Below are 12302 nucleotides of genomic sequence, written 5' to 3'. Positions count from 1 at the left end.
CCCTCCCTAGATCAGCAGAGGGAGTGGAGCAGAGACCGGCACGGCTCGGAAGAGTGGGGTAATTGGCCAAGTACAATTGGAGAGAAAAAGAGGGGGGAAGCCAAAAAAAAAAAGATTTTATTTAAAATTGGTACAGCCAAGATTTTTTTTTATTTCCATGCATCCCGAGTTCAAGTAGTTTGAGCTGTCTCTCAGACACCAAGCTAAGCCCACAAGTCCAACAGCAGAGCCAGTGGAGGTAAAAGCAGACAGAGGGGTTCATATGCACTGTGAAGGAGCTTTTGTTTGTCGCGGAGTAGCTGGTGTGATACTGGAGGCAGTGTGTGCCAGCTGCTGTGGCCTGCCTCCTGTTCCAGCTTTAGCCACTCTGCTGTTTTGTCCAGAGACACAGCCTGAGGCCCCCAGCTCCTCAGCAGCTTTCACTCTGATAGAAGGTCAAGAAAACAGAAAAATCTGAGCAAGCCAGGGAGAAGGGCCTGAGAGAGTGAATAAGCTAGAGAGAGGAGATCCCCTCACAGAATAGGCTATAAGCATGTCTTGTGCAAGGCAGTGGGGTCATAGTTTTTCTTGGCTTGGTGCACAGCAAGGAGAAAGTCCAACTGCGTGAAGGAGGTGGAGAAACTACAAGAAAAGAGAGAGAGGCGCCGGCTTCAGCAGCAGGAGCTGAGGGAAAAGAGAGCCCAGGTAGAGTCACTATAGCGCACCATGTGGATGGGCTTCAGTCATTGTTCCTCATGGCATTATTTAAAAAAAATAAAGAAAGATTAAGCTGCCAGATGCCCGTTTTACAGGATTTTAGAGCAGCTCAGAATGATGATATGCTATGTTCTAGCAGTAGTCTGAATATGTTCTAGCAGCAGTCTGAACCATGATGATATGCTATGTTCTAGCAGCAGTCTGAACCACAACATGATAGTAGTCATGAAATAGAAACACAGACGGAAGTCTTTTATTTTCAATCAGTAACATTTAAGCAGTTATAATAACTGGCACTGTTTATTCCAACAAGAGATGCAGTTCTTGTGCAGGCAGTATTCTTGGTTTGCACATTATTATTCAAATTAAAATTATGGACATTGATGTACATCAGGTCAGGTTTTATATTACATCTATTTTTTTGCCATTCCAGTTTCATAAAGACCTTGCTGTGTTGAACAGACTTGAAATCGATTTACTTGCTGGTTTCTGAGCTACCTTCTGGTTCTTATTCTGTTGAACTTTCTTCTGACGCCTTCAGGAAGTAGACACCACCATCCCCAACTATGAGATCATGTACATGATCCGAGATTTCCGAGCCAGTCTGGACTACCGGCCCCTGACTACCGCAGATCTGGTGAGTAGAGACTGGAGCCTCTCTCTGTGTCTATATATCTTAAACTGGTCAGCAACCCCAACGTGCGTGTCTCTTCTGTCTCGTGGCCAGATTGAGGAGCACAGAATATGTGTTTGTGTCAGGAAACGTCCACTCAACAAGAAAGGTAAAGACTCTTATGATAAACTCATCTCTGTGCTGCATTTGAACATTTCCCCCTAATTTTGTGTGTGTGTGTGTGTCAGTGTCAGTGTTGGTGTTGCCTACAGAATATCTTGTGGAAGTTGAGTTTTGGGTGGTAGATTCTGAGACCTAGGCTCTTCCTGAGGCCACACCTGGCTGAGCTAGTGTCTAGTGTGTACATACACTAAACACTCCTGGCTTAGCTAGTGTTTAGTGTGTGTACAACAGATGTTAGCTAGTGTTTAGTGTGTGTGCAACAGATGGTGTGTGTGCAACAGATGTTAGCTAGTGTTTAGAGTGTGTGCAGCAGATGTTAGCTAGTGTTTAGTGTGTGTGCAACAGATGTTAGCTAGTGTTTAGTGTGTGTGCAACAGATGTTAGCTAGTGTTTAGTGTGTGCAGCAGATGTTAGCTAGTGTTTAGTGTGTGCAACAGATGTTATCTAGTGTTTAGTGTGTATGCAACAGATGTTATCTAGTGTTTAGTGTGTGTGCAACAGATGTTAGCTAGTGTTTAGTGTGTGTGCAACAGATTTTAGCTAGTGTTTAGTGTGTGCAGCAGATGTTAGCTAGTGTTTAGTGTGTACAGCAGATGTTAGCTAGTGTTTAGTGTGTGTGCAGCAGATGTTAGCTAGTGTTTAGTGTGTGTGCAGCAGATGTTAGCTAGCGTTTAGTGTGTGTGCAACAAATGTTAGCTAGTGTTTAGTGTGTGTACAACAGATGTTAGCTAGTGTTTAGTGTGTGTACAGCAGATGTTAGCTAGTGTTAAGTGTGTGTGCAACAGATGTTAGCTAGTGTTTAGTGTGTGTGCAGCAGATGTTAGCTAGTGTTTAGTGTGTGTGCAACAGATGTTAGCTAGTGTTAAGTGTGTGTGCAACAGATGTTAGCTAGTGTTTAGTGTGTGTGCAACAGATGTTAGCTAGTGTTTAGTGTGTACAACAGATGTTAGCTAGTGTTAAGTGTGTGTGCAACAGATGTTAGCTAGTGTTTAGTGTTTGTGCAGCAGATGTTAGCTAGTGTTTAGTGTGTGCAGCAGATGTTAGCTAGTGTTTAGTGTGTGCAACAGATGTTAGCTAGTGTTTAGTGTGTGTGCAGCAGATGTTGGCTAGTGTTTAGTGTGTGTACAACAGATGTTAGCTAGTGTTAAGTGTGTGTGCAACAGATGTTAGCTAGTGTTTAGTGTGTGTACATGTCAGGATATATTGACTATAGTGCCGTAACACCAATTACAGTTCATTTTTGAAGGCCAGGCCATGACTTTTCATCACACTTGAATGAAGCTGTGTGTTTGTGTGTAGACACATACAAGTGCATCTCAAAAAATTAGAATATTGTGGAAAAGTTCATTATTTTCCGTAATTTAATTCAAAAAGTGAAACTTTCATATATTCTAGATTCATTACACATAAAGTGAAATATGTCAAGCCTTTTTTGTTTTACTCAATGATTACGGCTTACAGCTCATGAAAATCAAAAATCCAGTATCTCAAAATATTAGAATATTACATAAGACCAATCAAAAAAAGGATTGATAATACAGAAATGTCGACCTTCTGAAAAGTTTGTTCATTTATGCACTCAATACTTGGTCGGGGCTCCTTTTGCACAAATTACTGCATCAGTGCGGCGTGGCATGGAGGCAGTCAGCCTGTGGCACTGCTGGGGTGTTATGGAAGCCCAGGTTGCTTTGATAGCGGCCTTCAGCTCGTCTGCATTGTTGGGTCTGGTGTCTCTCATCTTCCTCTTGACAATACCCCATAGATTCTCTATGGGGTTCAGGTCAGGCGAGTTGGCTGGCCAATCAAGCACAGTAATACCATGGTAGTTTTGGCACTGTGGGCAGGTGCCAAGTCCTGCTGGAAAATGAAATCAGCATCTCCATAAGCTTGTCAGCAGATGGAAGCATGAAGTGCTCTAAAATCTCCTGGTAGATGGCTGCGTTGACTCTGGGCTTGATGAAACACAGTGGACCAACACCAGTCATTTAGCCGACGCTTTTATCCAAAAGGACTTACAATAAGTGCATTTAACATAGGAAATCAGGGGAACTACTAGTCATCAGAGGTCATAAGTGCATCTAAACAAGCACCTAAGAGTAAAACCAGTGCTAAAGTAAAAGTGCAAGAAAGAGTTGTTTTTTTTTATGAGTGAATACAATAAGTGCTAAGAGCAAGTAACAGAGTAGTAGTTCTTAAAGGGGTGAGTTTTCAACCTGCGCCGAAAGATGGGCAGCGATTCCGCTGTCCTGACATCAGTGGGGAGTTCATTCCACCATTGTGGGGCCAGGACAGAAAAGAGCCGTGACCGGGTTGATCGGCAGCAAGGGCCTCTGAGCGATGGGGCAACCAGGCGTCCCGAGGCAGCAGAGCGAAGTGGTCGGGCGGGGGTGTAGGGCTTGACCATGGCCTGGAGATAGAAAGGCGCTGTTCCTTTCACTGCCCTGTAGGCTAGCACCAGAGACTTAAACTGGGTGCGAGCAGCTACTGGGAGCCAGTGTAGGGACATGAGAAGGGCAGTTGTGTGGGAGAACTTAGGGTGGTTGAACACCAGACGAGCTGTAGCTTTCTGAACAAGCTCCAGAGGTCTGATGGCCGACGCCGGGACGCCAGCAAGGAGGAAGTTGCCGTAGTCCAGCCGTGAGATGACCAGAGTCTGGATGAGCACCTGTGCCGTCTCGTCGGTGAGGAATGGGTGAATCCTCCTGATGTTATAGAGGAGAAATCTGCAGGAGCAAGCAACCGATGCAACATTTTCAGCAAACAACAGTTGGTCGTCCAGGATCACACCCAGATTCCTCACAGTCCGATTTGGCGTCACCACGGTTGTCAACGGTGATGGCCAGGTCTTGGTGTGGGCAACCTCTCCCCGGGTGGAACATCAGCTCTGTCTTGTCCAGATTGAGCTTCAGGTGGTGTGTCGCCATCCACTCCCAAGATGTCAGTCAAGCACGCAGCAATGCGTGTCTCTGCTTGTGTATCAGAGGGAGGAAAGGACAAGATCAGCTGGGTGTCATCGGCATAACAGTGGTACGAGAAGTCATGTGAGCGAATAACAGAACCCAGGGATGTTGTGTACAGGGAGAAAAGGAGAGGACCCAGAACCGAACCCTGTGGAACGCCTGTAGCCAGTCTGCGAAGCTCCGACACAGATCTCCTCCATGTCACCTGGTAGGAGCGACCCGTCAGGTAGGTTGCAAACATTGAAAGTGCAGAGCCTGTGACACCCAGCCCCTCGAGGGTAGAGAGGAGGATCTGGTGGTTCACTGTGTTGAAAGCAGCTGACAGGTCCAGGAGTATCAGGACAGAGGAGAGAGAGTTTGCTCTCGCAGAGTGCAACGATTCTGTCACTGCAAGGAGGGCCGTCTCTGTCGAGTGACCCACCCTGAACCCAGACTGGTTGGGGTCCAGGAGGTTGTTCTGGTGGAGGTACAAAAAAAGTTGGTTAAAGACAGCACGTTCGAAAGTTTTGGATAGAAAGGGTAGAAGGGAAACTGGTCTGTAGTTTTTGACGTCATAGGGGTTAAATGATGGTTTCTTGAGAAGGGGGGTGACTCTAGCAGTCTTGAAGGCAGATGGAAAGCATCCTGCCTGGAGGGAGGTGTTGATGAGGTGAGTTAGATAGGGAAGGAGTTCAGGTGCTATAGACTGAAGAACAGGGGAGAGGACCGGGTCAAGGGAGCATGTGGTGGGGCGACTGGATGTGATAAGGTTGAGGACCTCGTTGGGGGAGAGGGGAGTGAGGTGTGATAGGGTGGGACGTGGAGAGGTGAGGGAGGGTGCAGAGGGTGGGATAGTGCAAGCAGCACTAACCGGGTGGTGAGAAAAGGAGGATCTGATGTCATTTACCTTCTTGTCAAAGAAGTTAGCGAAGTCATCAGGGAGAAGGGAGGAAGTAGGAGGAGGAGGAGGTGGGGGTTGAAGAAGTGTAGAGAAGGTTTCACAGAGTTTCTTAGGATTAGAGGCAGAGGATAGGATTTTAGAGCGATAGAAGCAGCCTTAGCAGCAGAAAGGGAGGAGGAGAAATTGGAAAGAAGAGACTGGAAGTTGAGAAGGTCCTCTGGGAGTTTGCCTTTTCTCCATTTGCGCTCTGCCACTCTCAGGCTCCGTCTGTCAGTACGTACTGAGTCGGTCAGCCAAGGGGCAGGTGGGGTTGGGCATGCAGGCCTGGAGGTGAGGGGACAGAGATTGTCCAGAGAAGAGGAGAGGGTAGAGAGAAGACGATCAGTAGCAGTGTCAGGGGGTAGGAGAGAGAAAGATTTAGGTGTAGGGAGGATAGAGGTAACAGAGGAAGAAAGATCAGTGGTGGAGAGATAGCGGAAGTGTCTACGGGTGGAAACCATGTGGGTAGGGGAAGAGGCTGAGGGGGGTGAAGAGAGTAGGACATGAAATAGTGGTCAGAGAGCTGGAGGGGAAAAACAGAGAGATTGGAAATAGGACGGTGTCTAGTAAAGATAAGGTCCAGCTGGTTGCCGGCCTTGTGGGTAGGAGGAGAGGGTGAGAGGCCTGGTGGGCGGTACACCACCACGATGGTGAGTTTGACTGGATAAGAAACAGTTACAGCATGAAATTCAAAAGAGGGCAGAGAAAATTGTGGAATGGAAACGAGAGTATTTCCATTTCAGGGAGATCAGCAGGCCAGTACCACCACCTCGCCTTCCAGCTCTGGGATTGTGAGAAAAAGAGTACACATCAGACAGAGCTGCGGGTGTGGTAGCGTTTTCTGGCATGATCCAGGTCTCAGTTAGAGCAAGAAAGTTAAGGGAGAGCAAGGATGCATAGCCTGAGATAAACTCAGCTTTCGGCACCACAGACTGGCAATTCCAGAGCCCTCCCGTCACCACCTGCTCAACGTGAGTGGAGAGAGTGGGATAGATGAGATTGGTGGGGTCACAGCACCTAGGAGTGACCCAACGTCTATGCCAGCCCCGGGAACAGAAAGGACAGGAATGTGAAGGAAACACATAGTCTATACTAGGTCCACAAAATACAGATGACTGACCGGATCTAAAAAGAGCAGTCCATGCTTGACAAAGTCTTGGCTTCAAGAGTCGCGCTTGCATTTGTTTACTCTAGCCTTTGTTCAACCTAGGCTTGTTTGCCTGAGGCGTGGAAGTAGCAGCAGTGATTTAAAGAACACTGATTGCTAATTGTCTGCCATGAGTGCAGGCCACACCCTGGCCACTTAACACCCAATTGGCCAAAGAGGTACACTGAAAAGAGGCCTATTGCCCAGAAACTGGTCACTTATGTAAAACTCTATCAAACCTCACACAATACTATTAAAACTGCAAACAGCAAGTTACCAAGGAATATATTTATAAGCTAAAAGGATAGCTAAGTCAAAACAGCTAGGCAACAAGAAATATTTAAGGGCACACTAGGTGAAAAACAGCTACAGCTAGAATAAGTAAATAAGACAAGTAAGTCGATAGAATAAGACAGCTACAGCTAGAATAAGATCCCACTAGGAACCAGCAGCAGATGTATAGACAAAAGGACTAATACTCAAGCAGCTGGAATAAGACTAGTAGCAACTTGTTAAGCAAGAAAGATGATACTTACTCTATTCTAGATGAACCAGCAATTCAGAATCACTCCACAAGTTAAAATTCACACTGGCACCCCAAATCATCACAGACTAGGAAACTTCACACTGGACTTCAAGCATCGTGGATTCTGTGCCTCTCCACTCTTCCTCCAGACTCGGGGACCTTGATTTCCAAATGAAATTCAACATTTACTTTCATCTGAAAAGAGGACTTTGGACAACTGACCAGCAGTCCAGTTCTTTTTCTCCTTAGCCCTGGTAAGATGCTTCTGACGTTGTCTCTGGTTCAGGAGTAGCTTGACACTAAGAATGCCACACTTGTAGCCCAGTTCCTGGGCACATCTGTGCGTGGTGGCTCTTGACGCACTGACTCCAGCCTCAGTCCACTCCTTGTGGAGCTCCCCCAAGTTCTTGAATCAGCCTTGCTTGACAATCCTCTCAAGGCTGCGGTCATCCCTGTTGCTTGTGCACCTTTTCCTACCACACTTTTCCATTCCAGTCAACTTTCCTTGGATATGCTTTGATACAGCACTCTGCCAACAGCCAGCCCTTTCACCAACGACCTTCTGTGGCTTACCTCCTAGTAGAAGGTGTCAGTGGCTGTCTTCTGGACAACTGTCAAGTCAGCAGTCTGCCCCATGATTGTGGTTGTGTACTGAACCAGACAGACTGAGAGATTTCAGGCTCAGGAAACCTTTGCAGGTGTTTTGAGTTAATTAGCTGATTGGCGTTCTTCTCAGGACTGTGGGAGTCTAGAGTATGTACAATTTTCACAGAACTGTTGAACTTTTCCACATTATTCTAAGTTTTGGAGATGTACCTGTACATGCTTGTGTGTAGACACGTACATGCTTGTGTGTAGACACGTACATGCTTGTGTGTGTAGACACATACATGCTTGTTGTGTGTAGACACATACATGCTTGTTGTGTGTAGACACATACATGCTTGTTGTGTGTAGACATACATGCTTGTATGTAGACACATACATGTTTGTTGTGTGTAGACGCATATGCTTGTGTGTAGACACATACATGTTTGTTGTGTGTAGACGCATATGCTTGTGTGTAGACACATACATGTTTGTTGTGTAGACACATATGCTTGTGTGTAGACACACACATGCTTGTTGTGTGTAGACACATACATGTTTGTTGTGTGTAGACACATACATGCTTGTTGTGTGTAGACACATACGTGCTTGCCCAGCTGTGCCATTGAAAGCCATGCATGTGTCACATGACAGAGCTGACCATGAAGGACTTGGATGTGATAACCATCCCCAGTAAGGATGTTGTGATGGTCCATGAGCCTAAACAGAAGGTGGACCTGACCCGCTACCTGGAGAACCAGACCTTCCGGTTTGACTACGCCTTCGATGAGAGCACTACCAATGAGATGGTTTACAGGTTGGACCTAAACTAAAGTCATCAGTGTGTGTTGGACTTAGTAGTTCGTGGGTTTGAATGGGACCTAGAGTCATCAGTTAGACTAAGTAGGTCTTGACTTCAGCTTGGAGACGTGCTCATGGCTTGGGTCGTTTTACAGCTGATTGTGCGTATAACAGTCTGGTCTGAGTCCAAGTCCAGGCAGACACATTACAGACAACTGCTCCCCTGTTAAGACACCGTAATGGATTTGCTCCCATAGGTTCACCGCCAGGCCTCTGGTGGAGACCATCTTTGAAAGGGGCATGGCCACTTGCTTTGCATATGGACAGACAGGCAGTGGAAAAACACACGTAAGTTAGAAGTGATCATTCCTGTCATGTCCATGTCCATGTCCATGTCCATGCTGACAACATACACATGTCTTAAAGTCTCCATGCTGACAACATACACATGTCTTAAAGTGTCCATTCTGACAAAATACATGTCTTAAAGTGTCCATGCTGATGACATACACATGGCTTAAAGTGTCCATTCTGACAACATACACGTGTCTTAAAGTGTCCATGCTGACACCATACACATGTCTTAAAGTCTCCATGCTGATGACATACACATGTCTTAAAGTGTCCATGCTGACACCATACACATGTCTTAAAGTCTCCATGCTGATGACATACACATGTCTTAAAGTCTCCATGCTGACAACATACACATGTCTTAAAGTGTCCATGCTGGCAACATACACATGTCTTAAAGTGTCCATTCTGACAAAATACATGTCTTAAAGTGTCCATTCTGACAAAATACATGTCTTAAAGTGTCCATGCTGATGACATACACATGTCTTAAAGTGTCCATTCTGACAACATACACGTGTCTTAAAGTGTCCATGCTGACACCATACACATGTCTTAAAGTCTCCATGCTGATGACATACACATGTCTTAAAGTCTCCATGCTGATGACATACACATGTCTTAAAGTCTCCATGCTGATGACATACACATGGCTTAAAGTGTCCATTCTGACAACATACACGTGTCTTAAAGTGTCCATGCTGACACCATACACATGTCTTAAAGTCTCCATGCTGATGACATACACATGTCTTAAAGTCTCCATGCTGACACCATACACATGTCTTAAAGTCTCCATGCTGATGACATACATGTCTTAAAGTCTCCATGCTGACAACATACACGTCTTAAAGTGTCCATTCTGACAACATACACATGTCTTAAAGTCTCCATGCTGATGACATACACATGTCTTAAAGTGTCCATTCTGACAACATACACATGTCTTAAAGTGTCCATTCTGACAACATACACATGTCTTAAAGTCTCCATGCTGATGACATACACATCTTAAAGTCTGCATGCTGACAACATACACATGTCTTAAAGTCTCCATGCTGATGACATACACATGTCTTAAAGTGTCCATTCTGACAACATACACATGTCTTAAAGTGTCCATTCTGACAACATACACATGTCTTAAAGTGTCCATTCTGACAACATACACATGTCTTAAAGTCGCCATGCTGATGTCATACACATCTTAAAGTCTGCATGCTGACAACATACACACGTCTTAAAGTGTCCATGCTGACAACATACACATGTCTTAAAGTGTCCTTGCTGACAACATACACGTCTTAAAGTGTCCTTGCTGACAACATACACATGTCTTAAAGTGTCCATTCTGACAACATACACGTCTTAAAGTGTCCTTGCTGACAACATACACATGTCTTAAAGTGTCCATGCTGATGTCATACACATCTTAAAGTGTCCATGCTGACAACATACACATGTCTTAAAGTGTCCATTCTGACAACATACACATGTCTTAAAGTCGCCATGCTGATGTCATACACATCTTAAAGTCTGCATGCTGACAACATACACATGTCTTAAAGTGTCCATGCTGACAACATACACGTCTTAAAGTGTCCTTGCTGACAACATACACGTCTTAAAGTGTCCTTGCTGACAACATACACATGTCTTAAAGTGATGGTGTGCTGCATCACTGGGAACTCGTTGCTTTGCTGTAGAAAACCATTTTTTTGTAGAAAACCAGGTTTGATGATGACACAATGCACACAATGAGGGATGTTGAATTATTGTGTTTGAAATTTAGACCATGGGTGGAGATTTTTCTGGAAAGAACCAGGATTGTTCCAAAGGAGTTTATGCACTAGCTGGTGAGTGTGTGCTGTTTCACTGTTTTGATTCTGATTCAAGGTCAAGTACTTTATTTGTCACAGGCGCAGAAATGCAGAGTAAAACGTGCAGTGAAATGAAGGGGGGTACTCCGTCTGTCACTGTGTGAAAAAGACAGGCCTAGTATGTAGAGATAAGAGACAAAAGATCAGTGTATTCTTAAGTCCAACTAAACATAAATACAAAATAAAAAATCTAGTTATCTCAAGTATGTGAAAGGTTGTATATGCTCAGAGTTCTTATGGCCTGTGGATAGAAACTTCTCTTTAGTCTCTCTGTTTTGGCCCTAAGACTACAGAGGGGTCTACCAGACCATAACAGCCTGAACAGTCCGTTGTTAAGGGATGAGAAGTGTCGCTCATGATGGCACTATGTGAAGTTTTGCGGTGTCTTTGGGTGTCAACAATAGGTGTTCTCAAATAAAATTGGATATTTACGTATGTGTTTGTAAATTAATTTAAATGTCGTTTTTCTGAACCAAAACAGTTGAGTTGTTCCCTTTTCTGTCTGTTCCCTTCAGCTCGGGATGTATTTCTCATGTTGAAGAAACCCAACTACAAGAAGTTAGATCTACAAGTGTATGCAACCTTCTTCGAAATCTACAGTGGAAAGGCAAGAGATAGGATCAGCATATTCATGAGGTCTAGCTCGGTAAAAAATGAACATTTTCTCAATGACGAGCTTGTTTGTGTTGTAGGTGTTTGACCTACTGAACCGTAAAGCCAAGCTGAGGGTGCTGGAGGACGGTAAGCAGCAGGTACAAGTGGTGGGGCTTCAGGAGAAAGAGGTCAAGTGCACAGAGGACGTCCTTAAACTTATAGAAGTGGGGAACAGCTGCAGGTATGACAAAAGAATGGTCCATCTCAGTCCTATAAGAGAGCTCATTTGTTTGGATTAAAAATAAACGCAGTGAAACTTCTCTCATCATTCCACCCTCATCTCTCATTCTTCTCTCCTCCTCTCTACCTTTAAAACTCTTGTTCCCTCACTCAGAACATCAGGGCAAACGTCTGCCAATGCCCACTCATCGCGTAGCCACGCTGTCTTCCAGATCATTCTGCGGAGGAAGGGAAAGATGCATGGCAAGTTCTCCCTCATCGACCTCGCCGGGAATGAGAGAGGTGCCGACACTTCCAGCGCCGACCGCCAGACCCGTCTAGAGGGAGCTGAGATTAACAAGAGTCTCCTGGCACTTAAGGTCTGGAGAGGAGCGGGGCAAGCACCAAAGAGTGAAAGTGTTGGCTGTGTTTTCCAAGTCCAATTTTAAATTAATGTTGGTACTGCTGTAGTCCACTTACTTATGAATAATGAAATAATTTGTAATCCTAATTGCTGTATTTTTATTTTTTATTTCCTCCATTCATTTTTCAAATTGATTGTATTTAATACAAATAGATGAATGTTTACTCTTGGTATAATACAATGCAGTTATGAACCATCTTCTCCCTCTACCAGGAATGTATTCGGGCTCTTGGCCGTAATAAGCCGCACACTCCATTCAGGGCCAGCAAGCTCACCCAAGTTCTACGGGACTCCTTTATTGGGGAGAACTCCCGCACGTGTATGGTGAGTGCACTGTCAGCACTGGCAAACCAGGTGCAGGTTGTTCCCAAATATCATGTCATATTCTGTAAGTGATG

At 44.9% G+C, this 12302-nt stretch overlaps 1 protein-coding gene across 2 annotated transcripts in view; it reads left to right on the top strand.

The window, feature by feature from the left end:
- kif2a (kinesin family member 2a) overlaps window positions 1–12302 on the top strand; it is a 54781-nt gene that overhangs the window by 34198 nt on the left and 8281 nt on the right. For both annotated transcript variants that reach the window (XM_056287152.1, XM_056287143.1), the window contains exons 6-15: window positions 584–684; window positions 1238–1333; window positions 1424–1478; window positions 8287–8449; window positions 8691–8781; window positions 10580–10643; window positions 11183–11274; window positions 11360–11502; window positions 11656–11860; window positions 12118–12228. In XM_056287152.1, the coding sequence (XP_056143127.1) occupies window positions 584–684; window positions 1238–1333; window positions 1424–1478; window positions 8287–8449; window positions 8691–8781; window positions 10580–10643; window positions 11183–11274; window positions 11360–11502; window positions 11656–11860; window positions 12118–12228 (1121 nt within the window). The remainder of the gene's footprint in view (window positions 1–583; window positions 685–1237; window positions 1334–1423; window positions 1479–8286; window positions 8450–8690; window positions 8782–10579; window positions 10644–11182; window positions 11275–11359; window positions 11503–11655; window positions 11861–12117; window positions 12229–12302) is intronic.

Source organism: Lampris incognitus, chromosome 1 (genome assembly GCF_029633865.1).
Source record: "Lampris incognitus isolate fLamInc1 chromosome 1, fLamInc1.hap2, whole genome shotgun sequence".
NCBI lineage: Eukaryota > Metazoa > Chordata > Actinopteri > Lampriformes > Lampridae > Lampris > Lampris incognitus.
Note: the sequence above shows the minus strand (reverse complement) of the source record. Positions and strands in the feature narration are given on the sequence as shown.